The following is a 27,472-nucleotide window of genomic DNA, read 5'->3' as shown; positions in this document are numbered from 1 at the left end:
GAATATTGTACAGATAACATGCCTGTTAAACGTAAATGAATTTACAAAGCTGTGCCACTGCATATTAACTACATTGTAAATTTTGATTGGAAGTCTTGAAAATAGAAATGTTAAAAGGAAAATTTACTTGCACAGTTTGTTTATTGATGTATGGAATATTTTGTCAGTCGATTTTAATGTGATTAAGAACTGTACACAAGATGAACTGTAGATACAAAGGTTACTGCTGAACTAAAACATAATTAGTTCAATAAAATGAAATGTAAGGTATGTCTGTTGCTGAAATAAAAATGTAAGTATGCATATTATTGTTGCTGATACAAAAAATCTAGCAGATATTTTAATTTTTTCAGGATGAAAGTACAGCATTGGTAACAGACGCAGAAAAATATGATAAAACAGTATTACAGAAAATTTTCCCAGATATTTCTGTCAACACAAATTTGGTGAGTATATAGCAAATAAATTGTATGTAGACTGAATATGTAGTTCCCTAAGAGTTTTTGCCTTCCTTCTTATGGACTTTAGTATGATTAGTAAGATACCTGATTGGGTCTGATATATATTTGATGAAATCACTTTATACAGCTTTTCATTGTTAACACCAGTACCTGTGTTAAATTATTATAACCCCATGATTAAACTAACCAAACAATATCCTCAATGTACCAGTTTCAGTTTTAATCCAATTCTCATCAAACTTTATTAACTTGTTCACAATGACCCTCTCTTGTAAGAGATGGCACATCAATCACTTAAGGTAAGAAATGAGATAAATATAACTGATTACTGAAAATAAAGGGTAAGAAATAAGATTTTGTACTGATGTGCAAGGGATTCTTATTATCTATGATCCCTTCTTTAATTGTTAATATATAGAGGGCATAAAGATTGTGTAAAGCATTAGAGTCATATGCTGTTATCAATTTTAAGCAAGTTTGACATACCGTATTTGACCTAATAAGGGCGCCCCTACCTTTTTTCAAGGAAATAAATCTTTGACTGAGTGTCAAAATGGTGTTCAAAAGTAATAATTCGTGTGAAATGTTTTGCTACTTTATGTGTTCAATTTTCTTAGCAAATTAAGTAAATGGAACACAAGTTTTCGCCATATTTTGTCTATTCCTACAGATGACATGTTAGTGCAAAGAGCACCCAAAACTAAACACAAATACAAATAATAACTTACCATCTTTATTTGAAGATAAAGTAAAAGACTTCATTCCTGTTGATAAATAACTTTTGTTCAGAACAGAAAGCTAGTAAAAGACATTGTAAATCAATTATTAGGTCAAAGAAAAATGATGTCTGATATGATCTGGGAAATCACCTGTTTTTATGATTGAATATTTTACCGTTTCCACAGCCTTGGGTATTCTGCTATAAGGTATAGTCTGTTTCATAAAACTTCAGAATAAGTAATCTTAATAAGGGCGCCCCCACTGTCAATTACCCACACCCTGCGCCCTTATAAGGTCAAATACGGTAAGTTACTTTACTGTGTTAATATATTTTATTTTATTGTTAATATCATATTTTATCAGGTCATTAATATTATTTGTACATAACCTTATCCAATTTGACATCTTTTCAGGTCCATAAGGAATGGATGTCTTGTTTTGAGAAAGAGGCAATAGTGCAATTACAAAGTCTTTCTAGTGCTAATGAATCTGTAAGTATGATCTTACTTTAAGTATGACATTCAGGGTTTTTTTATTGAATAATTTATAAAAAATCTTCCAAACATTTGATAAATTTGTAGATATTTACAAATATTTGTACAAATCTGACAGATTTTCCTTCCACATTCCAACACTGTCGAGATTTCATGGGTTTTGTCTTATACTTTTCAGATTGCTAAGTCAGAGACCAAAGTAACAGATCTTCAGGGTCAAGTTAGCAGTCTAGAAACTCAAGTACAGGAGTTGAAGTCCAGTCTGTCTTCTTCAGTAAGTCTCGTTCTATCATGTAAAAACACCTTCTGCTGAACTCACTAGCACACTGTATTTTAGATTCAAGCAGAAGATTATGCACACATTTGACATACCTGGGCAAAGATAGAGTTCAATGAGTAAAACCAGTCACTAAAGTCTCTGTTGACATCTGGGAAAAAGTTGAATTTGCATATTTATGTGAACAGCATGAAGTACCATTGTCTTGTGATGTGGACAAAGCTAAATAAGAAGCCTTTGCTTTACAGAGTGCCACTTATGAAGACAAAGTCAAAGATATACAAGAGAAAAACAGTAGTTTACAGTCTGAGGTCCAGAGACTGAAGACAGAATCATCAAATGTATGTGCTACATAGTATAAAAGACCACCACATTCTCAATGCAGTCCCTTGATTTATTTCAGATGTATTGTTTTCAGATAATTGTTAACCTATAGTGTAATTCTTGAATTAACTCGGTTCTGTATAATTCTCTGAAATGATTACCAGGGTAACCTAGATTCTTTTAGGTGATTAACATTAATGTAATTCTTTCAGATAGTTACCAGGGTGACTGTCTAATTCTATGATATGATTAACTTTAATTTAAATATTTTATATAATTAATGAATATTATACAGCAAGAAAATTCATATTCTGATAGTGAAACTCTGTGAGATAATTAGCTAACCTAATAGTCTGAGGAAATTAATGAAATATCAGTACAGTGAATGTGCGAACAATTCGAGACAACAGTTGAAACATTCCAGCATACTGCATACTCTCAATGAGAAATAGTTTGCAATGTCATATTGTGAAATAATTATCAATAATATCCATGTTTCACAGATTGACATTATGGCAATACACACTTAGTATATTACATTCTCTCAATTCACATTGAATAAAAGTTTCAGTAGTTTTTTTCTTTTTTCCAGCTTTGATGCAAAATCAAAAGGAAATTATCTTGTAAAATTATTTTTTTGATTATCTGGTATTTTTTTCTTTAATAAAGTAAAAGAGTGAACTGAATAGTTATATGTGCAGTCAGCAGTAAGAGTTTATAAAACAATCCTGGATGTTGATTTGCAGATGTCAAGTTCACAAGCCAGAGTTGCTGAATTAGAAGACAGTAATAAAACATTAGAACAACAAGTCCAGGAAAATAAACAACTGCTAGACACATCAGTAAGTTCTGTGCATATTGTTTGCATGGACATGTGATCTGTTTTTGGCATGAGCATAAATTGATTTTAAAGTGCAAGTACTAAAGGCTAATCTTACAGTGTTGTCATAGTTACAACTGAAGATGATTGTTTGCACTCTGCACTGTTACTTGACTGTGTTGTGATTTGAACTGATTTTGTATTTTACAGTGTGCCAGCTACGAAGCCAAAGTCAAAGCATTAGAAGAGAAAAATAGTAGTTTACACTCCGAGGTTGATAAACTTCATTCAGAGTCATCAAATGTATGTATTAATTAATTTCTGCCTGAATTTTCTGTATGATCAGAAAATATATCTAGCATTCTAAGACAACTTAATGTTGCATGAACCCCCCCCCCCCCCCCCCAGCTTTAAATTCTGTTAATGTCTTCAAAGTTTTAACAAGTAAACAGACCCATGTTTATTTGTTCATGATTGAATTCAGAAACTTCAACTTTGAAAAACTAAATACAAAAGGCTGACAATGAGTATTAATCATTACTCTATATATAGACTCAACTGATGTATCTCTTTTATTACAGGTGTCAAGTTCAGACTCCAGGGTGACAGAATTAGAGGAAAGCAATACAAAATTAGAGACACAAGTCCAGGAGTATTTAAATGTTCTAGCTACAACGGTAAGTGTTCTGTATTTACTTAGTCAACCATTATTGGTATATAAATTCAATTCCTATACATGTATATGGTTATAATAATGTGAATATTCTGAACATGGAACTGTTCTTTTATACAGATTGTTCATCATTATAAACAAGGATTGGACTAAGATTTGAATATGAGTATTATTGTATACATGTATATGGAACAGTTTCTCACAAATAAACACTAATTAGTAAGAAATAAATAATAATGAATGTACTAGGTTTTGTTTCATCCCTAAGAACATTGACTATTTACATGGTGAACTCTGGACTGAAAATTTATAATTTTATAACTGTATATAAGATGGACAGCTGAACTACATGTATATAGATTTACCAGGGTTATTGCCAGGTACTTTAACTAAGGCGTACTTATTAATAAGAAACCAGTTGTACACAGTAAAACATTGACAGCATGTGCCTGTAATTACCCATGTGTTGACCTCAGTGTTGTTCTATTACCAGGAGTCCAAGTTACAGCAGCTGGAGAATAGTGTGGAGGGTGAGGAGAAAAAGTGGCACGACAAGCTGCAAACAGTCCAGATAGATTTAGAGCAGGTATGTACATCCAAATTCCTGCTTAAAAATTGGCATATACATCCTAACTCCTACTTTAAAAAGTGGCATGACAAGCTACAGACAGAAGAGATAGATTTTGAAAAAGTATACTACTGACACTACAGATGTAGAATAGGTATTTAATTGGCACTAGCTTCAGACAGTACATATATAGAACAGGTATTTAATTGGCACTAGCTTCAGACAGTACAGATATAGAACAGATATTTAATTGGCACTAGCTTCAGACAGTACAGATATAGAACAGGTATTTAATTGGCACTAGCTTCAGACAGTACAGATTTAGAACAGGTATTTAATTGGCACTAGCTTCAGACAGTACAGATTTAGAACAGTTATTTAATTGGCACTAGCTTCAGACACTACAGATATAGAACAGGTATTTAATTGGCACTAGCTTCAGACAGTACAGATATAGAAGAGGTATTTAATTGGCACTAGCTTCAGACAGTACAGATATAGAACAGGTATAATTGGCACTAGCTTCAGACAGTACAGATATAGAATAGGTATTTAATTGGCACTAGCTTCAGACACTACAGATATAGAATAGGTATTTAATTGGCACTAGCTTCAGACAGTACAGATGTAGAACAGGTATTTAATTGGCACTAGCTTCAGACAGTACAGATATAGAACAGGTATTTAATTGGCACTAGCTTCAGACAGTACAGATATAGAACAGGTATTTAATTGGCACTAGCTTCAGACAGTACAGATATAGAATAGGTATTTAATTGGCACTAGCTTCAGACACTACAGATATAGAACAGGTATTTAATTGGCACTAGCTTCAGACAGTACAGATTTAGAACAGGTATTTAATTGGCACTAGCTTCAGACAGTACAGATATAGAAGAGGTATTTAATTGGCACTAGCTTCAGACAGTACAGATATAGAACAGGTATAATTGGCACTAGCTTCAGACACTACAGATATAGAACAGGTATTTAATTGGCACTAGCTTCAGACAGTACAGATATAGAACAGGTATTTAATTGGCACTAGCTTCAGACAGTACAGATATAGAACAGGTATTTAATTGGCACTAGCTTCAGACAGTACAGATTTAGAACAGGTATTTAATTGGCACTAGCTTCAGACAGTACAGATATAGAAGAGGTATTTAATTGGCACTAGCTTCAGACAGTACAGATATAGAACAGGTATAATTGGCACTAGCTTCAGACACTACAGATATAGAACAGGTATTTAATTGGCACTAGCTTCAGACAGTACAGATATAGAACAGGTATAATTGGCACTAGCTTCAGACAGTACAGATATAGAACAGGTATTTAATTGGCACTAGCTTCAGACACTACAGATATAGAACAGGTATTTAATTGGCACTAGCTTCAGACAGTACAGATATAGAATAGGTATTTAATTGGCATTAGCTTCAGACAGTACAGATGTAGAACAGGTATTTAATTGGCACTAGCTTCAGACAGTACAGATATAGAATAGGTATTTAATTGGCATTAGCTTCAGAAAGTACAGATATAGAACAGGTATTTAATTGGCATTAGCTTCAGACAGTACAGATATAGAATAGGTATTTAATTGGCACTAGCTTCAGACACTACAGATATAGAACAGGTATTTAATTGGCATTAGCTTCAGACAGTACAGATTTAGAACAGGTATTTAATTGGCACTAGCTTCAGACACTACAGATATAGAACAGGTATTTAATTGGCATTAGCTTCAGACAGTACAGATATAGAACAGGTATTTAATTGGCACTAGCTTCAGACAGTACAGATGTAGAACAGGTATTTAATTGGCACTAGCTTCAGACAGTACAGATTTAGAACAGGTATGTCGTTGCAACTCCCAATTTACCACTTCATTGATTACCTGATGAGAATGAGAGTTTTCAAAGCTGGATCAGAATGATTTCCAAACTACAATAGATCAGAATGAACTCCAACTTGGGTGAGGAGGAGGTATATACTGTATATAGCAATTGCTTCATCAGTGTCTTTCAGTGTAATAAAAAGTATGTCCTCAAGATGCCTCACGAACCCTTCAACAGATTTACTTACAAAACATTTACACCATGGTAACATTGTTCTAAACGGGTAACTTATACCCCAATGAAGTTTGTTTTTTTTTGGGGGGGGGGGGGGGGGGGGTATACTGGAATCAGGTTTACCATCCATCCATCTGTAGACAAAACAATCTGCTGGCTACTCCTCCTAAACTACTGTCAGAGGGGATTTCAACAAAACTTCCTGGAAATAATCCTTATACATTGTAGATGTGCATAGTCTATAACAGTTTTCCGATTGGTCAGCCAAGATAGCCGCCACAGCCTCTGATTGGCTATAAAAACTTATTCGCTATAACTCTTTTACTATTCAATAGAATTCAACAAAACTTTGTGGGAGAGATAGTTACAAGATGAACTTTGATTTTGTATATATTGTGTATTCCCCGTACTTCTCTTGTTTTAACTGTTATGTCTCTTAATAGTTACTCGAGTATTAAAAAAATTAAACATGCAGTTAAAGAGTGAAGTGTTGAAGACAGCAAACATATATATACTGTCAAGACTTATTTCATGTTTCAGGCCAAGCAGGAGGTCTCATCATTACAGGATGAGTTAAAGAAGTCTCAGGCCAACACAGAGGTGAGAATCCACCAGTATAGTACATCACGACAGTGTATATATTTAACTGAATGTCCTGTATCTACCTTTCAATCAGAAGGAGTTGTTGTCAACATTATCCATTATCTCTAAAACATGAGTTCAAAATCGAAGTAAGATGTCAGTGGAGTTTGATGCTAAACGATATCATGTTGGATTCATATTTGTAACTGGTTTGTTGACATATCTTGAGTATTCAGTAGTACCCTAAAGTTGACAATGTTCTTTGTCTGTCTATTTCTTAATTTCTTTGCATTTTTTACTTGCGTGTAATCTTTTGAGTTTTCTTTTTTTGTTGGTTTTTCTTTTGCACACATATTTACAAGTGCAGATGGTTTTATTTTTGTTGCCTGCCTGTGTGTAAAAAAATAGGAATTACATTGCCTGTCATCAGGTATTGTGGATGTAGACACAAACAGTATAATTTGAAGGAATTAAGAGACTTAATGAAATTTGCCTTGTTACCACCCATATCCCTCGTTTAAGTGTGATGCTCTACCAAATTTTGCATAGTAAGTTGATGCAATCTGATTGGCTGGTGGTTTCTGCAATTTAAGAATGAAGCAATTACTTGATTTTCAAGTGAATGGTTTAGGATACCTTCTACCCAATGCCTTCACTAACCAGTATATTTGATGCTCATCCCAATTTACAGACTAGTTAAGAGACTGGTGATATCATTTGCTTGGCTGATGGGTTCACAGATATTTCTTTTGAAGGAAATTTTCAATTTTTATGAAATTTGCCTGTACACTTTCTACTTAGCTGCCAACTAAAGCAATGTAGATGCAGCTATTTGCTAATAATGCAAAAGCAATTATATTGCATTATGTGTTTGTCTTGAGTAAAAACAAGTGTCAATCATCATCATAGGCTATCTATGGGGTAAAAACAAGTGTCAATCATCCTAGACTACCTATGCTCAGGTCACCTGTTCCTTCCACTCCGTTGAAGTCTTTTATATAGACTTTCATGTATGCTTCCATAATGTGTGTATAAATATATTTACTGTGTATGAATGTTTGTGGTATTCTTGAATGCTTGAACTCTGCAACTGAATGACATTTGTTTATTTCATTTCACATGATTTTAAGTAGACGTGTTTCAATATTCTGCATTGAATATTTTAAGTTTGTGAATGTTGCTTTTCCAGGATATGTATTGGTTTGATATTTATAAGAAATAGATTGAATATGTTGGTAGACAGGTAGTTTGTTTTCATGAGACCAATAAAAAAGGAACAACTTGTCCCACTTTCCCACACACTGTTTTGGTCCTTTGTAGGCACTAAGTGAATTGGAGTTTGCTTATCGATGTCTAGAGAAAAGTTTGACGCAAATAACTGATGAGGTAGGGGAGATAATGGAGGGAAGACAACTCTCGTCACTTTCACTCAAACATGTCCTGGTCTTGCCTACTAGCTTTTGTGCTTCTGACATTATCCTGTTTTGGCATGAACTGTTACTAAATGTACTGCTGGTCCTTACCACGGCTTCTCGGGTCATACATTCCAATTACTGTAAAGATTGTTCATATATACCATTTAATTTGTTTATATTTACCATTTAATTTGATATAAGGTACATAGCTAGTATACTCTCAAAAACATGTATAAATCTTTTTTAATATATTTATTCTGTGTAAAATTATATAAATATACCCCTATATGGCTTAATATTGTAGCTATACAAATAACAATGATTAACTATTAGTTTGCAATACATATTTGACCATATAAGGTTTTAACCATTTTGCATGTAATTTGAATTTGATTACAGTGCAAAATCTTTTATGTAATTATTAATGAGTTCAATACATCTTTTGAGAAGAAAATCAAAATCCTATCATGTTAGGTGAAGCTGAGATGCTGGAACTGTTTATGGCAGTGTGGTATGACTTGTGGGTACTCCATACTAACTCTGGGTGTGTGAGGTGTGATTAAATGTAACATGGATCTGGACTAGCTGCATGTCTGAGCTAGTCACCTGGGTGTTATCACTGTTGATGTATGTCAACTGAATGTCATTTGCTGATTCTAATTTTTAAAATCCTTTTGCCTGTCTTTGATTTCATTTATAAATGGAAGTTTTTAAAATGAAAATAACTAAGGAAATCATTTTTGAAAAACTCCATCTTCTCAATAGGGTAAAATCATTTGGCACTGATATGTCCATACTTTTGGTTGTTAGATCACACAAGTAATGTCACCCGATGATTGAAGATTGTCAGTAATACACAGACTGCAGTGAAAGTTATTCTGTTTATAAGAGGAAGAACACTAAAAAATTGTTATTTGACATACATATTACTCTTTAAATACAAAATGGGATCCTTGTTCAAGAAATCAGAACATTTAAATATCAATATAATGTTTTATTCTTTTTCTTCACAACCTTTTACTGGTATATGAAACTGACAAACAATTACACCACTCTTCAAAAAATTTTTTGTCAGGAAATTTGTAATAGTGAGTAGTCTCCCTTGGTGGAAATATTTTGAGGAAAATATTCTGCACAATTTAACAGGATCTAGTCTCTGCACAACCTACCCATATATTGACTTTATACATACATGTAGTTACTTTTCCCAGAGTACATAACTGTTCTGCTGAAATATTGACATTGATTCAATGATAATTTCAAAGTTTTATTTCATAAGTTTTAGTAAGCAATCAATCTTCATTAGATGGTATATGTTATAAATGTTTTACCTTCCATAATATGTCTTTCTATGTAAAGCTTATTTAAATTCTGAAAATACATAATTGAACAGTTGAGGAAGAAAGGGATATTTAGGAAAACTCAACATACTGATTTTACTAACACATGTACCATTATTTAAACTAACACATTTGTATGTGATGTGGAGAAAGTAAATAAGAACATATTAAAATGTTTCAGATGAAAGAGAAGGTATTAAGTCTAGAAGGCCAGTTGAAAATATCTGAAGACAAGTGTTCACAGTTGCAGAGTCAAGTTGAAGAGGTTGGCCATTGTTCATTGAGCCTTGTCTTGTTTATGTCATAGATATGTGATATCAATCGGGATACTGATGTGTTGGATATGTAGCAAACTCAAATTACACTCCCTTTTCCTTAGTTTTATTGGGTTTTTTTAATTCCATGTAGACATGTACAATTTTTATGAGAAAAATTGAGTAAGAATCATAATGTGGTTCTGTTGACTGATGTCTTTGCATTTCATGTAAGTTAAGCTTATAAAAATAAACATCTGTATTATTTGCAAAAGAAAAAAAATAATTCAGAAAAAATTGAACAAACCATCATCATACTGGAATTAACGTGTCTGTCTGTCTGTCTGTCTGTCTGTCTGTCTGTAGACACAATTTTGTACCACCTACTCCTACTCCTCCCAGGAATGGATTTCAGTGAAACTTTGTACACATGTTTCCCTGAAAGCCATTAAGTTTCATCAATATTTACTGGAGGCATTGCCCTTGATTGCACTAAGTGAAATATATTTTGTCTGAACTACTCTAATCACAGTTAACCAATTTCGATAAATCTATACAGAATTTTTGTTGCCATGGTAACGGATCACTATAGACAGGTTTTGTGTTCATTGATCAATTTTGTTCAAACTTGGTCCAATGGTGTTACTTATAAACACCCATTATATAAGACATCAGATGGAAACATACTGGAGGCTTCTGATTTGTCAAAATTTGAATATTGTCCAATTAAGCTGAAAACTGGTATAAAAACGGTTTTAAGGGATGGCAAAAACATTCAATTTGATACTATTTTCTAAAACAATAGATGTCATTTGTTTGACATGGTAACCATAAGAAACACTATATATCATAAGATATATTTGTCTGGACTACTCCTCCAAACGTGTTTAAGCAATTTCAATGAAGAAACTACACATGAGCGAGTGTTTTTTTTTTTTTTTTTTTTTTTAATGTTGGCTGCCATGGTAGCCAGGCCACTGTCACAGTTTTTTATGTGATGGCCAATAGCTCCTCAGTCTGGTAACTTATTAATCATACCTTTTACTCAAGGCATCAGGTGTTTCCAGAACCGTTGCTATGGAAAAAATGGAGGCATCTGATTGGTCTGAATTAAGATATTCTCTCATTTAAAAAAAAAAATTGTATATAAGTGTGGATTGCAAATGCAACACTGCTATTTTCCTAACAATAGATGTCACTTGATTGCCATGGTTGCAAATGAGGGGTACCATTGCCTTACAGTTCTATTTTAATTTTGTGCCAGGGAAATGTATTTTCATGATCAGTTTGTTTTGGTAATTCTAACTTTTTTATTGCATTAAGATTTGCTAAAAAAAAAAAAAAAAAAAAGTTTGACTGTACATATGCATACAGTCAAGTTAAGATATGTAATCTTTTTATTTTAAATGGTGTACCATTATTTGGTTTTTCAGAGTGAGGAGAAAACTAGAGAGCTCCAAGAGTCTGTGAAATCCACAAGTAATGAAGAAGATTTACTAAAGGTGAGACTTTAAAGTTTAGACTGCTTTGGTGTTCTGTCGCACTTTATCTAACACCCATGTATAGTTTTCAATTTGTTCACCTTCATCAAGTTATTATTTTTAAACTAATACTTCTAGCTTTTTCGTATATATATTAGTAGGGGAAGCACTTACAGTTTTGGTAGCACACTTTCACAATTTATGTAGTGAATTCCAGGAAATTTGAAAAAAAAACAATGTTTCCAACTATATGTGTTTGTTGTTTGCAAATGAAACTAGCACTCCAAAAAATCAAACTACTAGGGGGAAAATGGCATAGGAGATAAAGAGCTTAATGAAAGATTCATTGTTTTTCCCAGTAAATTAGATAATGTTGTTTGACACATAGACAAATAGAATGAAAATGTACATAGAATCATTGACAATGGTCTCTTTAGTTTAATCCATGTCACTGTCTTCACTTGATTTGTGAATAGATTCCCATACAACTGATTTCATCTGACAATAAGGGTTTACATGTCTTAGCGAAATTTTGTGGATTTTACAAAAACGTCCTTTCTTGATATATTTTTTAACATACTAGACTTCTAAGGTATAAGGTAAAATCAATTGTTTTAGATATAGCAGAACAATCCTAACAGCTTTCTTTTAACAATTAACAGCAAATAGAAGAACTGAAGAAGTTGTTATCAGAAGAAAGTAAGAAAAGCAAAAATTTAGCAACAACCAATGTACGACTTAATGGAATTATAAAGACTGGCCAGGACTCCCTGGCTCAGGAGCAGGCGTTGGTGGATAAACTCAAGTCAGAGATGGAGAAAAGCAAGGTACCTCTTGGTCAAGGATATCCAATACAATACAATGAGGAGAATCAGTTTGAATGTTAAATTTCATAAAATATTTCTGGTATACAGTAATATGTAGAAGAAATATTACGGAGTGTAACAGCTAAACTGTACTTATGTTTCCATCCTAATATCCTTATTTGACGTTTAACACTAATTGTTTTCAAAAAATTGTGAAATTAAGCTCTGTAGTAACCAATTTAGACTTGATTGCACTGTGAAATCATTGAGAAACAAATATCGGAGGAGGTTCAATACCCTGGCACGGTCTGATTAAGATTTTTCTTCTTCATGCATCATGCAGTTTATATTAGTTGGAAGTAGCATTATTCACCTTCAGAACACTGTGTTATTAAGCTTTTGTTTTGATTTTACAAAATTTGATACATACTGAATAGATGTTAGGTGGAATGGAATCGGGCTGTCTCTGTAGATTTTTTTACCCTGACTCCAGCATGCATTCCAATTTTTTTTTGACACTGCACTGATGAAGTTACCACATACTAAATTATGCACTGTACTTTTAAAAAACATGGTATTCATCCATTGTAAAAAAGTTATAGCAAAATCTTATTAAGACGAGCACACTTTACCATAGTTGTGGTTACCACGCTCTGAAGTTGTACACATACATTTGAGTATTTTCAATGAAGATATTTTTGTGGAAAATGTGCCACTTTTACTTCTTGTTGTCATGATAGTTTTATAAAAGTTCCCATCTTACTGATGCATAACAAACACTTTATGATTATCACTGGCACTTTTTTTCAATCTTTCTGCAAATCTTTAGTGAAGTCTTGTTCATTCCAATTTAGATATGTTCAATTTTAATTCTGAACATGAAAGAATTGATGAGCTTTGTACATTTGTTTTCACTTTCCAACTCTTCAATTTTTTTGCTGGTCACATATGCTGCAATTTCTTTGTATGGCTACAACTAAGTATCATGGATTTATTTCATATTTCAAATTTTTTATCCCCGCCCTTTGGACCTGTATTGTTTCGGCTAGAGACATGATTGTTCAATACTAGACAAGATACCGATGAGACAAGTGATGGAATGTTTAGTAGTCACTTTCACATTGTTATGTTTTATTTTACAGGGGTCAAACGGTGCAGCACCAAGCAGTGAGATAGAACAGGTCAGTTATATACAATATCTGTATATTTCAGTTGGCATGGTAGAATAACACCTCATAAAATAGCACCTGTAACAGTTTTTAGCATGCCAATAAAAACACCCCAGCAAAACAGTAATTGCTTACTGCAACAATTGATATTTCTCTGCAATTTTGTTGAAAATATATATTTTTTTATTGGAAATTCACAAATTTCACTAAATGCTTCCTACAGCTGAGAGCTAAGCTTGAGGAGAAAGAAAAACAGCTGGAAAAGGAACTGCTAGCAAAGAAACAGCTCTCACAGAGACTGGTGAGTTCTGCCTAAATATGTTCATTAATTCTTGCTCCAGTAGGGACTTATGTGTTATTTAAGTAAAAATGAGTATACAATAATACCAGTAGAAAGTTGGTAAAGATTTGTACAGAAATTTGATGACAAATTAATTTGATGTAACCAGAATTGGGCTATAGGGTAACTGTGATGTAGGTGTTGCAATTAGGGAATTAGGTTACTGGTGTTTGTAGATGTTTCCAGTAGATTAAGATGTAGGCCAAAAGATTTAAATAAATCTAGATCTGTAGACTGTCACCTTTAGCAATATGATTCCATGCACAGTACATGTGACTGATAGGTTATGGTTAATATTGTAGTCCTAGAGATTGGATATTTTAGTTCATGTTGATGAATTCAGTAGGGTTAGATCTATAATGTTGACAGACAGTAGAGAGAACCAGTATGATACATACATGTGTGAAGTAGGGTTAGATCTATAATGTTGACAGACAGTAGAGAGAACCAGTATGATATACATGTGTGAAGTAGGGTTAGATCTATAATGTTGACAGACAGTAGAGAGAACCAGTATGATATACATGTGTTCAGTAGGGTTAGATCTATAATGTTGACAGACAGTAGAGAGAGAACCAGTATGATATACATGTGTGAAGTAGGGTTAGATCTATAATGTTGACAGACAGTAGAGAGAGAACCAGTATGATACATACATGTGTGAAGTAGGGTTAGATCTATAATGTTGACAGACAGTAGAGAGAGCCAGTATGATATACATGTGTGAAGTAGGGTTAGATCTATAATGTTGACAGACAGTAGAGAGAGAACCAGTATGATATACATGTGTTCAGTAGGGTTAGATCTATAATGTTGACAGACAGTAGAGAGAACCAGTATGATATACATGTGTTCAGTAGGGTTAGATCTATAATGTTGACAGACAGTAGAGAGAACCAGTATGATATACATGTGTTCAGTAGGGTTAGATCTATAATGTTGACAGACAGTAGAGAGAACCAGTATGATATACATGTGTTCAGTAGGGTTAGATCTATAATGTTGACAGACAGTAGAGAGAACCAGTATGATATACATGTGTTCAGTAGGGTTAGATCTATAATGTTGACAGACAGTAGAGAGAACCAGTATGATATACATGTGTTCAGTAGGGTTAGATCTATAATGTTGACAGACAGTAGAGAGAACCAGTATGATATACATGTGTTCAGTAGGGTTAGATCTATAATGTTGACAGACAGTAGAGAGAACCAGTATGATATACATGTGTTCAGTAGGGTTAGATCTATAATGTTGACAGACAGTAGAGAGAACCAGTATGATATACATGTGTGAAGTAGGGTTAGATGTACAGTATAATGTTGACAGACAGTAGAGAGAACCAGTATGATATACATGTGTTCAGTAGGGTTAGATGTATAATGTTGACAGACAGTAGAGAGAACCAGTATGATATACATGTGTGAAGTAGGGTTAGATGTATAATGTTGACAGACAGTAGAGAGAACCAGTATGATATACATGTGTGAAGTAGGGTTAGATCTATAATGTTGACAGACAGTAGAGAGAACCAGTATGATATACATGTGTGAAGTAGGGTTAGATCTATAATGTTGACAGACAGTAGAGAGAACCAGTATGATATACATGTGTGAAGTAGGGTTAGATCTATAATGTTGACAGACAGTAGAGAGAGCCAGTATGATACATACATGTGTGAAGTAGGGTTAGATCTATAATGTTGACAGACAGTAGAGAGAGCCAGTATGATATACATGTGTTCAGTAGGGTTAGATCTATAATGTTGACAGACAGTAGAGAGAACCAGTATGATATACATGTGTTCAGTAGGGTTAGATCTATAATGTTGACAGACAGTAGAGAGAACCAGTATGATATACATGTGTGAAGTAGGGTTAGATCTATAATGTTGACAGACAGTAGAGAGAACCAGTATGATATACATGTGTTCAGTAGGGTTAGATGTATAATGTTGACAGACAGTAGAGAGAGCCAGTATGATATACATGTGTGAAGTAGGGTTAGATCTATAATGTTGACAGACAGTAGAGAGAACCAGTATGATATACATGTGTTCAGTAGGGTTAGATGTATAATGTTGACAGACAGTAGAGAGAACCAGTATGATATACATGTGTGAAGTAGGGTTAGATCTATAATGTTGACAGACAGTAGAGAGAACCAGTATGATATACATGTGTTCAGTAGGGTTAGATCTATAATGTTGACAGACAGTAGAGAGAACCAGTATGATATACATGTGTGAAGTAGGGTTAGATCTATAATGTTGGCAGACAGTAGAGAGAACCAGTATGATATACATGTGTGAAGTAGGGTTAGATATATAATGCTGACAGACAGTAGAGAGAACCAGTATGATACATACATGTGTTCAGTAGGGTTAGATCTATAATGTTGACAGACAGTAGAGAGAACCAGTATGATATACATGTGTGAAGTAGGGTTAGATGTATAATGTTGACAGACAGTAGAGAGAGCCAGTATGATATACATGTGTGAAGTAGGGTTAGATCTATAATGTTGACAGACAGTAGAGAGAACCAGTATGATATACATGTGTTCAGTAGGGTTAGATGTATAATGTTGACAGACAGTAGAGAGAGTCAGTATGATATACATGTGTGAAGTAGGGTTAGATCTATAATGTTGACAGACAGTAGAGAGAACCAGTATGATATACATGTGTGAAGTAGGGTTAGATCTATAATGTTGACAGACAGTAGAGAGAACCAGTATGATATACATGTGTGAAGTAGGGTTAGATGTATAATGTTGACAGACAGTAGAGAGAACCAGTATGATATACATGTGTGAAGTAGGGTTAGATCTATAATGTTGACAGACAGTAGAGAGAACCAGTATGATATACATGTGTTCAGTAGGGTTAGATCTATAATGCTGACAGACAGTAGAGAGAACCAGTATGATATACATGTGTGAAGTAGGGTTAGATCTATAATATTGACAGACAGTAGAGAGAACCAGTATGATATACATGTGTTTAGTAGGGTTAGATCTATAATGTTGACAGACAGTAGAGAGAACCAGTATGATACATACATGTGTGCAGTAGGGTTAGATCTATAATGTTGACAGACAGTAGAGAGAACCAGTATGATATACATGTGTTAAGTAGGGTTAGATCTATAATGTTGACAGACAGTAGAGAGAACCAGTATGATATACATGTGCAAAGAAGGGCTAGATTAATGATGTTTCGTGTACATGTGTGTTAATGTATGATGAGAAAAGTTGGAACAAACTAAATATGATTGATTGAATTACACCCTCCAGCTAGTATATATGTATCAGTCTGTATTATAGAACTATCATGATTTACTCTGTATGTAACTCTAGGAAATACAATCATACCGGGTAAAGCCATATAGAAGACTATTAGTTGTTCTCTCTGTTTGTTCTCATTTCCTGTATAGTAATAGCTGTAAATCTTAAGCAAGTACATGTAATGTAATGATTTTTTCCTCGGAAATGTGTACTTATAAGAAATGTGTGTAGGAGTAACGGTGTACTTGTGTCCTCTAGGTACAGACAGATACACAGTAGACAGATGTACAGGTGAAGCCTTTCAATGCCTGACTTTTACTTATACCCCCTAACTCATCACTCTGTTCACCCTTAAACAACACACACATGTACTTACACTTCTTGAAAGTGGACAGTGCATACAGTTTGGTTTCTGTGTGAAATTTAAGGGTGAAAAGGTGTGTCTAACTGCATTATCAAGGAATGTTTATAAAAATGATAATATTTCAAAAGGTATATACAACCATCATTTTAAAAGACTGCTGTGTGAAAGTTTCTTTTGGGATTTGACTTATTACTTCATGAACTATGAATTGGAAAGAATTGGTATCAAATTTCCTGTTATGCAGTTTGTATTATATAGAAACCAGTTATCTGCATTTTTCTCCTAATTTGAAGTGACAATTATAATGTTTTGTTTTGACTTACGATGAATGTTTAGCATGCATTTCTAATGTACTAATTTTCTGATTTTGTTCAGTGTATCTAATATTGTATTTAGAAGAAAAAAACACTTGTTTAAGTTTGTTTTCAAGTTCTATTCTGATATTGCTTTCATTAAAATGTAAATGTCCTTCAATGCTTTACAGATGCTTATTTGTGCATTTAGCTAATAAAGCAAATAAAATTCTTTTTATGGTCATTTAATTGATTGAAGCTTGTGAGAAAAGTTTGACAGTAGTTTTTACTTGTAGATCTGCTTCAAAGTCAATTTAACATAGTGAACTTAATCTGCATACACAATGTAGTTCTCTTGGCAACTTTTATAGTCTTTGCTCAGAATACCAATACACATCTAGTTACAATAGAAAGACTAGCTTAAAGTATGTTTGACAGCTTATTGAGTGTTGTTGCTAACATTGATGTCGTCCTTTTTTCTCTATCGCTCACTCCCCAGGCTCAGTTAGGTGTAATGGTGAGTACTTTCTCCCCAACTGCTACCAATAAGGCATCATTTGTCATCTCACACCATCAGCCTGTGTTCACTCACTCATACCATCACAGTCAGCTAATTGTCTCATGTACTTGATCGGGGGGAGGGGGGATAGATACAGGGAAGTTCAGATATATAAGATACCAAGAGAAGGTAACAACCAAGCTAAAAGGCGGTTAACCATCCTCTAATTATGTGTCCTCTTTATTACTTCATCACCATGATTTTCATCATCATCATCATCATCATCATCAATTCCACTGTCATATGCTTGCTGGAAAGGGATCGTCATCACTCCTCACCCCAATTCCAGGATATTTTCTATCAAAGAAGTTGAATCTAGATAAACCATTCTTAATGCTTTATTCATTTTTTCATTTCATCTTTTTTCACACTGCACTTGTTATGTGTCTTAATGCACTTGCTTGCATGATCTCCTTAACAATAACATTTACGGTAATGCAGTTAACAATATTTCAATATTTGGTATCGCTTCTAAATTCATGGTAATTAATGAACAGAATTAACATTTTGAAATGTCTCAAAATAAATACTAAAATTGTTTCTTGATTTTATTTAGTATTATGAAGAAAATTCTATGGTTTGGTGTTGCTTTAAATAGGCTTGTTTCTGGGGGGAAATAATGTTACAGCTTTTCAAAGGAATTGAGGCAAACAAATGAACTTCAGCTTCATACGTTTTATGGTCGTTCACAAAATATCTTATTGTTCAGTCATAGGATATAGGATATCTGCCAATCTGTAGCATTCCAAAGACAAAAAACATATCCCTGATACCATAAAATACCATGTAGATGTATTTGTAATAAAATATTAACAACCACTAAATTTGAGATTTTGAAGATTTTTTTGATGTAGCCTATGTATTTATAATGAAACCTTAAAAGAATGTACAGAAAAATATTCCATCCAATCTAAAGAGACATGATCTGAAGTTGCTGATAGGTTCTGTTACGAATTGCCTCATTGTCACAGAGTGTTGGAGATTATATCTATTTTTAGGGATACTACTATATTTATCTGACTATAAGCCCACACCTGGTTATAGGAGCACACATACATATAATTAAGAAGACTATTCTGTAGTCCTGCAATAAGCCCATCACCCTAAATCCAGTCAAGTATGTGGGCCTCAGTATCCTGTAATAAGCCATACATTCAACACATAATCCCTTACTTGGAATATTACAGGTAAACGGCATGTTTTTTCCCCCGAACAGCCCTATGTATTGCTTATTAATGGGTAACTATGGTATAAATTTTGCTGTTAAACTTCTGCATATGGATCAGTGGGGAGCAGGGTATTAAATTAAATCCTTTGTAGATTGTGGCACTGCATGATGGGAAACATTTACCAGAACAGTTTTATACCCAAAGCATAAGGTCTCGTGGTCACCTTTACTTGAGTGGGTTTTTTCTACTAATATTTGAGGTTTTCTTGTATCTATGAAAATTGTGAATGTTAATTCACAGGGTAAGAATGATGTAAACAGGGTTTCATAGCGAGTAACATATAAAGAAACTATTAAGATTGTGGGATGTGGAGCCAAAGTCGGGTAACTAAAGGTATCTTGGTAAAACAAGTTGGGCACTTCACTGTGAATATAAATACCAAGAGGTATGCAAGGTGATTAAGGAGGTAGATATAAATATCAGTAAGGAGGAGGACTAAATTACATACATACTACAGCATTACCAGTAAGAGAGTTTTCTGAGGAGTTTGGTTGTCGACTAGTTTCGCCTCTGTCACTAAGGCGTCCTGATGGAGCCTTATGACAAAGTCTTAAATATTTGACAAATAATTTAAAAGCTTTCAGAAAACTCTGAACAGGTAGCGCCGGATTATGTTGTGATTCAGTCCCCCTTCTTACTTACATAAAAAGAACTTACATTCATGTGACAGGAACCAAGGTTATCCATGTTTTCAGATGTACTAGATGATTATGATTTTTTTTGTGTGACCATGGTCTTATGGCGCTGGCAATACCGTAACAATGAATATGTGTTGTTTCAGGCCTCCTCTCAAGGAAATGACCTGGGAACATCAGTGTAACAGTTTTGTGGTGCGGACCAAATTCTGACCAGAGGCATCAGGAAATCAAATGGAAATGGAATGAAGGATATTGACTTAATACTTTGTGTGTACAACACAGCATTCAGAGTAGCCAGCTTTATCAAAAGTCTCAGTACACATCGTCCAGATTGCTGGTCGTCCAGTAATTGACCAGTGTTCTATATGTAAAAGAAGTGATCCGGATGCTTAACAGCTTTTTTTCCACTATGCCTTTTTGGTTATGTTCTCAAATTGTATGTTTAAGTTCACAAGCAAATCATTCTTTTCTGTTTTCATTTTGTTAGTAGGACAATCCTGTATCATATTTTCAACCCATGAACTTCACAAGAGATATAACAGTATTGTAAAATAGAAATATCTCATCTAATCATGACACTCGATCATCTTTGTTAAAATACATAATGCTGCCAGTACCAGTTACATAAATATCTTCTAAAGTGATTAACTTAGGGCAAATTTGTTGCAAATAAACTGGTTTAGGTTTGGGTTTATGGTTTAAACCTGGTTTTCAAAACGGTTTGTAAACTAAAACTGGTTTGCTCTTGAGAAACAAATGCGAAATTCTAGTTTTCAATATGGTGTCTTTGGGAGAAAAAGCTTCAGAGCAGTATTTGAAACGTTAATACCTCCTGAACGCACAAAAATTCCCCGAATCCCAAATTATGTTGAAGACATACTTCCACAATTCAATGCAATGACAAACACAAGGGAACACTGTCATACCAATGGGAAAACAATTATTAATATTTATAATTTATATTTTATTTGTCCAGTCAAATGACACTACAAGCCTTAGCTGGCAAGTTTGGAGTACGTAGCGCACTTCAAGAGCACATTCTGCATGTTGACAACATTCGCCATCTTGTTTTCAGAAACGAAACCTTCCAAACCACAACCGGTGGTGGTTTGAATGGTTTAATAAACTAGTTTAGGTTTATCAGAAACAAATGAATGAACCGGTTTCAGTTTAAATGTGGTTTGAAACTGGTTTACTCAACAAATGGAAAGTTTACAGAACCGGTTCGAAACTAAAACTGGTTTTAGGAGAACAAATTCGCCCTTAAGTAGTGCTGCAAAATATGTTTTAAACATAATAATGGTAATTTTATATGAAAATTTAAATGATTCACGAAGAGTAAATTTGTTTCATTCATTGTATCTTTGTGACAGTAATACACTGATATAGGGTTCAAGTTGATATGTTGGACTAAGGGACTTATTTTTGGATACGATATTTGTCTCCCAACAACTACCTTTAGTATGCAATATGTTGTTGTAAAGACATTGGAAGGTGTTCTAATTAATTTCTCTTTGTTATGCTCCCTGACATTAAAAAAAATCATGCAATAATCATGTTTGTCCACTTGGTTTCAATAAAAAGATGGACATTATTTGTGCTGAATATTTCTTATGTTGATCGATGTATAGCAGAACACCAAGACACAATGCTGTCATAAGACATGGTGTTTACTTTTAGCTTGACTGGTGCCTCAGTATTACCTTTATACTTCTACTATTGCAATAATACATGTTGAGGAAACAAATTCTGAACTCTGTTCAGAAATATTTGCCAATACAATTCCATAGGTTAGGGATTCGATTTTGTGTGGACATCTGTTCAATGGTTCAAATGTCCATATGTGTGGATGGTCATTTTAACTTTTCTTTCTCATACAAAGTTACTCTGACCTCCGATGTTAATTACCTAGGATGTATCTTTAATTTGGAACCTTTCATCCCAGATCATGTAATCTTCTGTTGATTCTGTGTTTGGGGTCAACACTTTTAAGTTTCTCGGCCATGATATGGCTTACTATATGTTATGTGATGTGTTGTGTAACATGAACATGTGCCAATTTAATATGCGTATTTGGGTTGTGAACTCATGAATAAAAAAATTATGAATTGTTTCAAATAGATAAATGAAAACATGTCAGCAGACCATTTCTATATACATATTTATGTAATTGGTAATAAAGACTATGTAACTTTAATTCTAAGCTTATCAAATTTTGTAGAAATTATTGAGAGATATTTTAGAACTCGTCACAAATCAGAATATTTTACTGCCATATATATACAGCTTTATTCTAGTACTGTTTATGGAACAGATCAGCAAGTAATTCTTTGTTATATTCTGAGCATTATAAAGGAATCTTCCTTGATCGAGTGTTGTTGGACATGGAATTTCACCACTTGGGATCACACATTGTTTAAAGTGAAGGTGATTATTAAGTTTTATTTAAGGTTAGTAACTTATTTTTGAAGTATTTATTGAAGCATTGGACTCTAATGAAATTAGAAAATTATTTTTATTAATTAAAAGTTTATCTTGCTGATCTAGAATAGCAATGATATGTATTTATAATGAATTTTGAAATTCAGTCAAATTAATTTTGTTTTATGTTATTTTGTTATGAAAGTTAAAAAAAGATTTACTTTAAATTTTGTGATAAAAATCAATGTATAGAAGAATAATTAGTGGCATTACTGATGATAGATAAGCAATCAATAAAAAATGTCCTTAAAAGTTTGAGGAATACAAAGTTATAGCACCTATGTAAACTTTCACAATTAGGTGTGACATGTAGTACTGGGCATGTTATCAGATAAAGGGATTTTCTTATCCAGACAAACATAGTGAGGTGGGATTGAATGTCAGTATTACCAATAATGGATTCACTTAATTGGCATGAAAATATGCAAGATATATTATAGCAGTATTGCAGATGTGGAGTGGTAAATTATTCTACACCTCCACAACATATCCTTGTTGACAGAAATACCTTTGTACAGAGTTGCGTTGTTACAAGCTTTTGTTGCTATGGTTTGTTAATGCAACAACATCTGCCATTTTTTGTAGCTTGTTGGTACTTCTGTTTCACCAGTATTGTGGTTTTAAATGAAGCGTGATAACATTTTACTAGGAATAACTTTTGTGTTTATTGATGTAGTTTAATTACATGATATTAAAGTGATTTCCAGCTGAAGGTGCTATGTAATATTAATGCATAGATATTACTCGGTAAGAGCTAGATTTGGTCTTTTGTTAACAAGTTATTTTAACTCCCAAAGAAATGTCTTGCCACAAATAAAATTCTGAGTTTGGGCTTTTAGAAAACATATACCTGGTATTAATTAATCTTCAAGTCTTGATGTTTTTTTCTCTCTGTGTTTGTTATTTGAGGTGTTCCTAATCTTTTAAATCATAAAAATGCTTCATTTTACATTGGATCAAGTCACAATTTACAGTTATTCAGATCCTCAATTTTTGTTGCAATTTCTTTGTAATTGATTCAATTGTATATGGGTCACATTGTTGTGTTTCTGTTTATAAAGCTATCTCTCTGTGTATAACAAAACATGTGACAGCTGATTGTGCCATAAGTTGGCAACATTTTTATCCTTGTTTCAAGAATGATTCTGATCAGGATGTTGTTTAATTGGTATAAAGTTGGTGACAAGTTTTGTCTTGTGGACCAACTGTCATCACAGCATTATACTTTTGATGATGGAGAAAAGAAAGCTTTGATGTCGGTCAATATTACAATATTCATGTTAGGTTTATGTTTGCTATAAATGTTTAGTCTATCAATATGCACTGTAGTCACTTTTCTCTCCGCGGTATAGCTGCTTCCTTATGGATATACAGTCATTTCTGTATGTTCAGATATACATCGTATGTATATTCATATTAAACTAAAAAAAAAAATTGAGTGATACTCTGGAAACAGGATCCTATGGAAAAGAGCTAGGAAATTTATATAGATATTATATGTAACCTTTAATAGATGGATTATGTATGCAATATCACGTCAATGATGTGCAGGCTTTCTTACCAGAAGAAGCAGTAAATACTTCAAAATTGATTGGGAATTTGGCAACTTAGTACCCAGCATATTTGTATGATTTTTTGTTTTGTAGTTGTTATGATTTTTAAGCAATAATATAGGGTTATCCATTGTCGGGACCAAAGACAATGAATCCTTGTGGGTAGGCTGCTGAAGTGTACAACCCACTGGCTTATTGTTAATGTGAACGCTAGTTGTTGCTTTGTTAATGTTGGTACTGGGAGAATAAAGGTATCGGCTTATAAAGACGAGTGCCTGTTGAGATAGCTCACACAGTTCAGCTGTGTTGTGTAGAGTTGTTAAGGGATTATTGAATCGTACACTGTGCTCATGTTTGCCTCCAGATCATTGTTACTGATCTGTGTTACTATATTATTTATATAGATGGATTACTACTTAGTTGTTAGTTATTATAATAGTTTGCTGGAAGTTTATCTTGAAACTAGTCATTTTGTCTGTATCTTTTATCAGTTCATGTGATATCACATTTCATGAGAAATAAAATTGACAAGGTTGTATAGAGTTCAGGCATCCTTTTGTTTTGATTTTACTTTTTCAATCAACAAACACTTCAAAAATTGAAAAAAATATCAGCTCACAATGTTTTGTCATTATAAACAATTATAATTTTGATCTTCTGTATTGAGATAGTCCTTTGCATCATTGCTTTTCTAACTGGCGTTTTGATGTTTAATTTAATGGTATTTCTAATAGAAATCTTAACACCTGTATACTTGTAAACAGTGACATTCTAAACATTTCATTTGTAGTATTGTACAATTTATTACTGATTCAGTTATTTTGTTGATTTTGCTTCCCTGTTGTAGATCATTTTTCCACTTGACCTGGGCCATTCTGGTCTGAAATATGAAAAAAAAAATTAAACTCTCGGAACTGTGATGAGGAGCTGCCATGATTATCTCTTACATGTGGATATGAAATAAACATCCAAAATGAATGTTACTACTGACTGAGAATCGTTGATAAAATATATATTACTAGATAATGTAACAAGCTTCTATATATGCATGGTTTGCAGTTCAGGTATTTGTCAGAACATTCTCGAAATTAAAAAAATATATGTATAAAAATGGAACAGCATTCTGTAGCACTGCAAAAATAAAATGATGGTTTGGGGAATATAGTACATGTATTATAAATTTCAATGAAATCAACTTTTGTTCAGGCTTGGTCAGCTAATGCTATGTGTATAATTGCATTGTATGTAAGGAATTAAATTGTTACATATGAATATAAAAAATGAAATATACCCGATCCATCAATAAATATGAAACCTAATGATGTGTTTCGTGTTGTTTTGTAGCCCATCATCATCACATGGTGAGCTGTTCAAATCCACCTTTGTCTGTGGTCTGTCCTAAAAAATACCTGTTCTTCTCTTCATTGCTATCAGATGTGAAGGGAAGACAATTTCGGATACATTTGTATGTTAGTCCACTGTCTATTTAAATCACCCTTCGTCCATCTGTAATCAATCCTTGTTACTGCTATTTCTTGAGAAGTACCCAACAGATCTTTCTCAAATTTCATAAGTCTGGTGCCCATGGTCCCTAGTTGTATATGTACAATTTTGAGGCTACAGATCTTCCTCAGACATAGGTCTGGTGCCCATGGTTCCTAGTTGTATATGTACAATTTTGAGGCTACAGATCTTCCTCAAACATAGGTCCTGGTGCCCATGGTCCCTAGTTGTAGAAGTACAATTTTGAGGCTGTTCGTTTGTATGTTCCCCGTTTGTCAGAGGTCGACCATATACATCTTATTTTTACTTGGCTTTCAATCAAACTTCATACATTGGGTTGCCAAGTGTTGAGGACAGTCATGGTTGGCATTTATAGAAAATCTGTCTGCTGACCGATTCATGTAATGGTCAAGTATGAGAATACTTTGAACGAGTTCAAGCTTCATATATTGATCTTTCTCTGTTTTCATATGTAGGTTCCCATTGTTTTGAAATAAGTAAGAGAAAAAGAGGAAGCTGTACAGAAATCCAATACAGTTCATTCAGTATTTGGTGTGAAGATCCCTTGTCTTACACAAATATAATGAAATGTTACTTTAGTGGACTGTCTGATTAACATCAATATTTCTGTCCTAGAAAACTGGATGATTCATATGATGTACATATTATTGTTACACTAAATGCCCGAAGGGCTAAGTGTACTTATGCCATGGTGCAGCTTCCGTCTAATATCTAATTTTTCCTTTAAACAAATCCTTTTCCATACTTTAAAGTCCCAGAGTCAAAATATCTGGCTTGTAGTCTCCTGGGTTGAAGCCCAAGAAAGTTTACAAAAACAAATGACCTTGACCCATTTTCAAGGTCTGGGTTTGAATTTGTTGGAACATTTAAACAATATTTTTCTCAATAACCAAATATTCTAGAATCAAGATATAGAGCCAGGGATGAAGCTTGACAAAGTTTAAATGGAAATGACATTGACCTATTATCAACGTCTAGGGTCAAATTTGTTAAAATATATAAATGGTTTCCAATGACATTTGGCAGGTGGGTGCCTTGGATGAATCCCAACAAAGTTTGCTAAAAGAAATTATCTTAAGCCATATCCAACATCACAGTGTAGAATTTGTTTAAACTCTTCAATGACTTTTCAATAATGAAACTTTCTAGAATGAATATATGGATGAATGAGAGATCCAACGTCTGTGTATAATGTTCAGTGTGGTTCTGTGTTACATTATGTACCCAGCTGATGGATTCCACAAGGAATACAAAAATTCGGCCGTAGAGTTGAGTTGCCAATAAGTAAAGATGACCATAACATTGTGCTGAGTGGATAAGCTTTAATCAAATAGTTGGCTAGTTTTGGTACGAGGCATGTTGTCATCAGAACAAATTGAAAATACAAACATTCAGGTTTAAAGTAAAGAATGTGGTGTCTAGCCTAGTGACAGTAACAAGTTATTATGTATGAGGTAATGCATAGTACACGATAAAATGATGTCATTAACAGCGAGAGCTGGTAGCTATATTAAGATGCTCTTTATGTGTTACACATAGTCTATACACTAACTGTACTATGTTATAAAATATGGAAAATAGAATGAAGATAGTTGGTAGATACCTGTCTCCATGATGAAGTCCAACAAGGTTGGTGAAAAGAATTGACCTTGACCCGTATTCAAGGTCATGGGTGAAATTTGCTGAAACTCTTACAAGAATTCTGATTAAAAGGCCTACAGTTGTATGTATATAATTAGCT

The 27,472-nt window shown here is 33.6% G+C and overlaps 1 protein-coding gene across 15 annotated transcripts in view; it reads left to right on the top strand.

Moving 5' to 3' along the window:
- LOC117324092 (ribosome-binding protein 1-like) overlaps positions 1 to 20,821 on the top strand; it is a 41,402-nt gene extending 20,581 nt beyond the window's left edge. For 7 of the 15 annotated variants that reach the window (XM_033879745.1, XM_033879733.1, XM_033879744.1 and 4 more), the window contains 17 exons: positions 354 to 446; positions 1,595 to 1,672; positions 1,854 to 1,949; positions 2,201 to 2,293; positions 3,023 to 3,118; positions 3,307 to 3,399; positions 3,678 to 3,773; positions 4,263 to 4,355; positions 6,956 to 7,015; positions 8,318 to 8,383; positions 9,934 to 10,017; positions 11,440 to 11,508; positions 12,150 to 12,314; positions 13,436 to 13,474; positions 13,686 to 13,763; positions 18,247 to 18,264; positions 20,317 to 20,821. In XM_033879745.1, coding sequence (XP_033735636.1) covers positions 354 to 446; positions 1,595 to 1,672; positions 1,854 to 1,949; positions 2,201 to 2,293; positions 3,023 to 3,118; positions 3,307 to 3,399; positions 3,678 to 3,773; positions 4,263 to 4,355; positions 6,956 to 7,015; positions 8,318 to 8,383; positions 9,934 to 10,017; positions 11,440 to 11,508; positions 12,150 to 12,314; positions 13,436 to 13,474; positions 13,686 to 13,763; positions 18,247 to 18,264; positions 20,317 to 20,355 — 1,356 coding nt within the window. In that variant the 3' untranslated portion in view covers positions 20,356 to 20,821. Of the gene's footprint in view, positions 1 to 353; positions 447 to 1,594; positions 1,673 to 1,853; positions 1,950 to 2,200; positions 2,294 to 3,022; positions 3,119 to 3,306; positions 3,400 to 3,677; positions 3,774 to 4,262; positions 4,356 to 6,955; positions 7,016 to 8,317; positions 8,384 to 9,933; positions 10,018 to 11,439; positions 11,509 to 12,149; positions 12,315 to 13,435; positions 13,475 to 13,685; positions 13,764 to 17,348; positions 17,382 to 18,246; positions 18,265 to 20,316 lie in introns of all 15 variants that reach the window. The other 8 variants (XM_033879735.1, XM_033879734.1, XM_033879737.1 and 5 more) reach the window with 8 other exon arrangements.
- Positions 20,822 to 27,472: the final 6,651 nt, after the last annotated feature.

This window comes from Pecten maximus, chromosome 3 (assembly GCF_902652985.1).
Source record: "Pecten maximus chromosome 3, xPecMax1.1, whole genome shotgun sequence".
NCBI classification, from domain to species: domain Eukaryota; kingdom Metazoa; phylum Mollusca; class Bivalvia; order Pectinida; family Pectinidae; genus Pecten; species Pecten maximus.
Note: the sequence above shows the minus strand (reverse complement) of the source record. Positions and strands in the feature narration are given on the sequence as shown.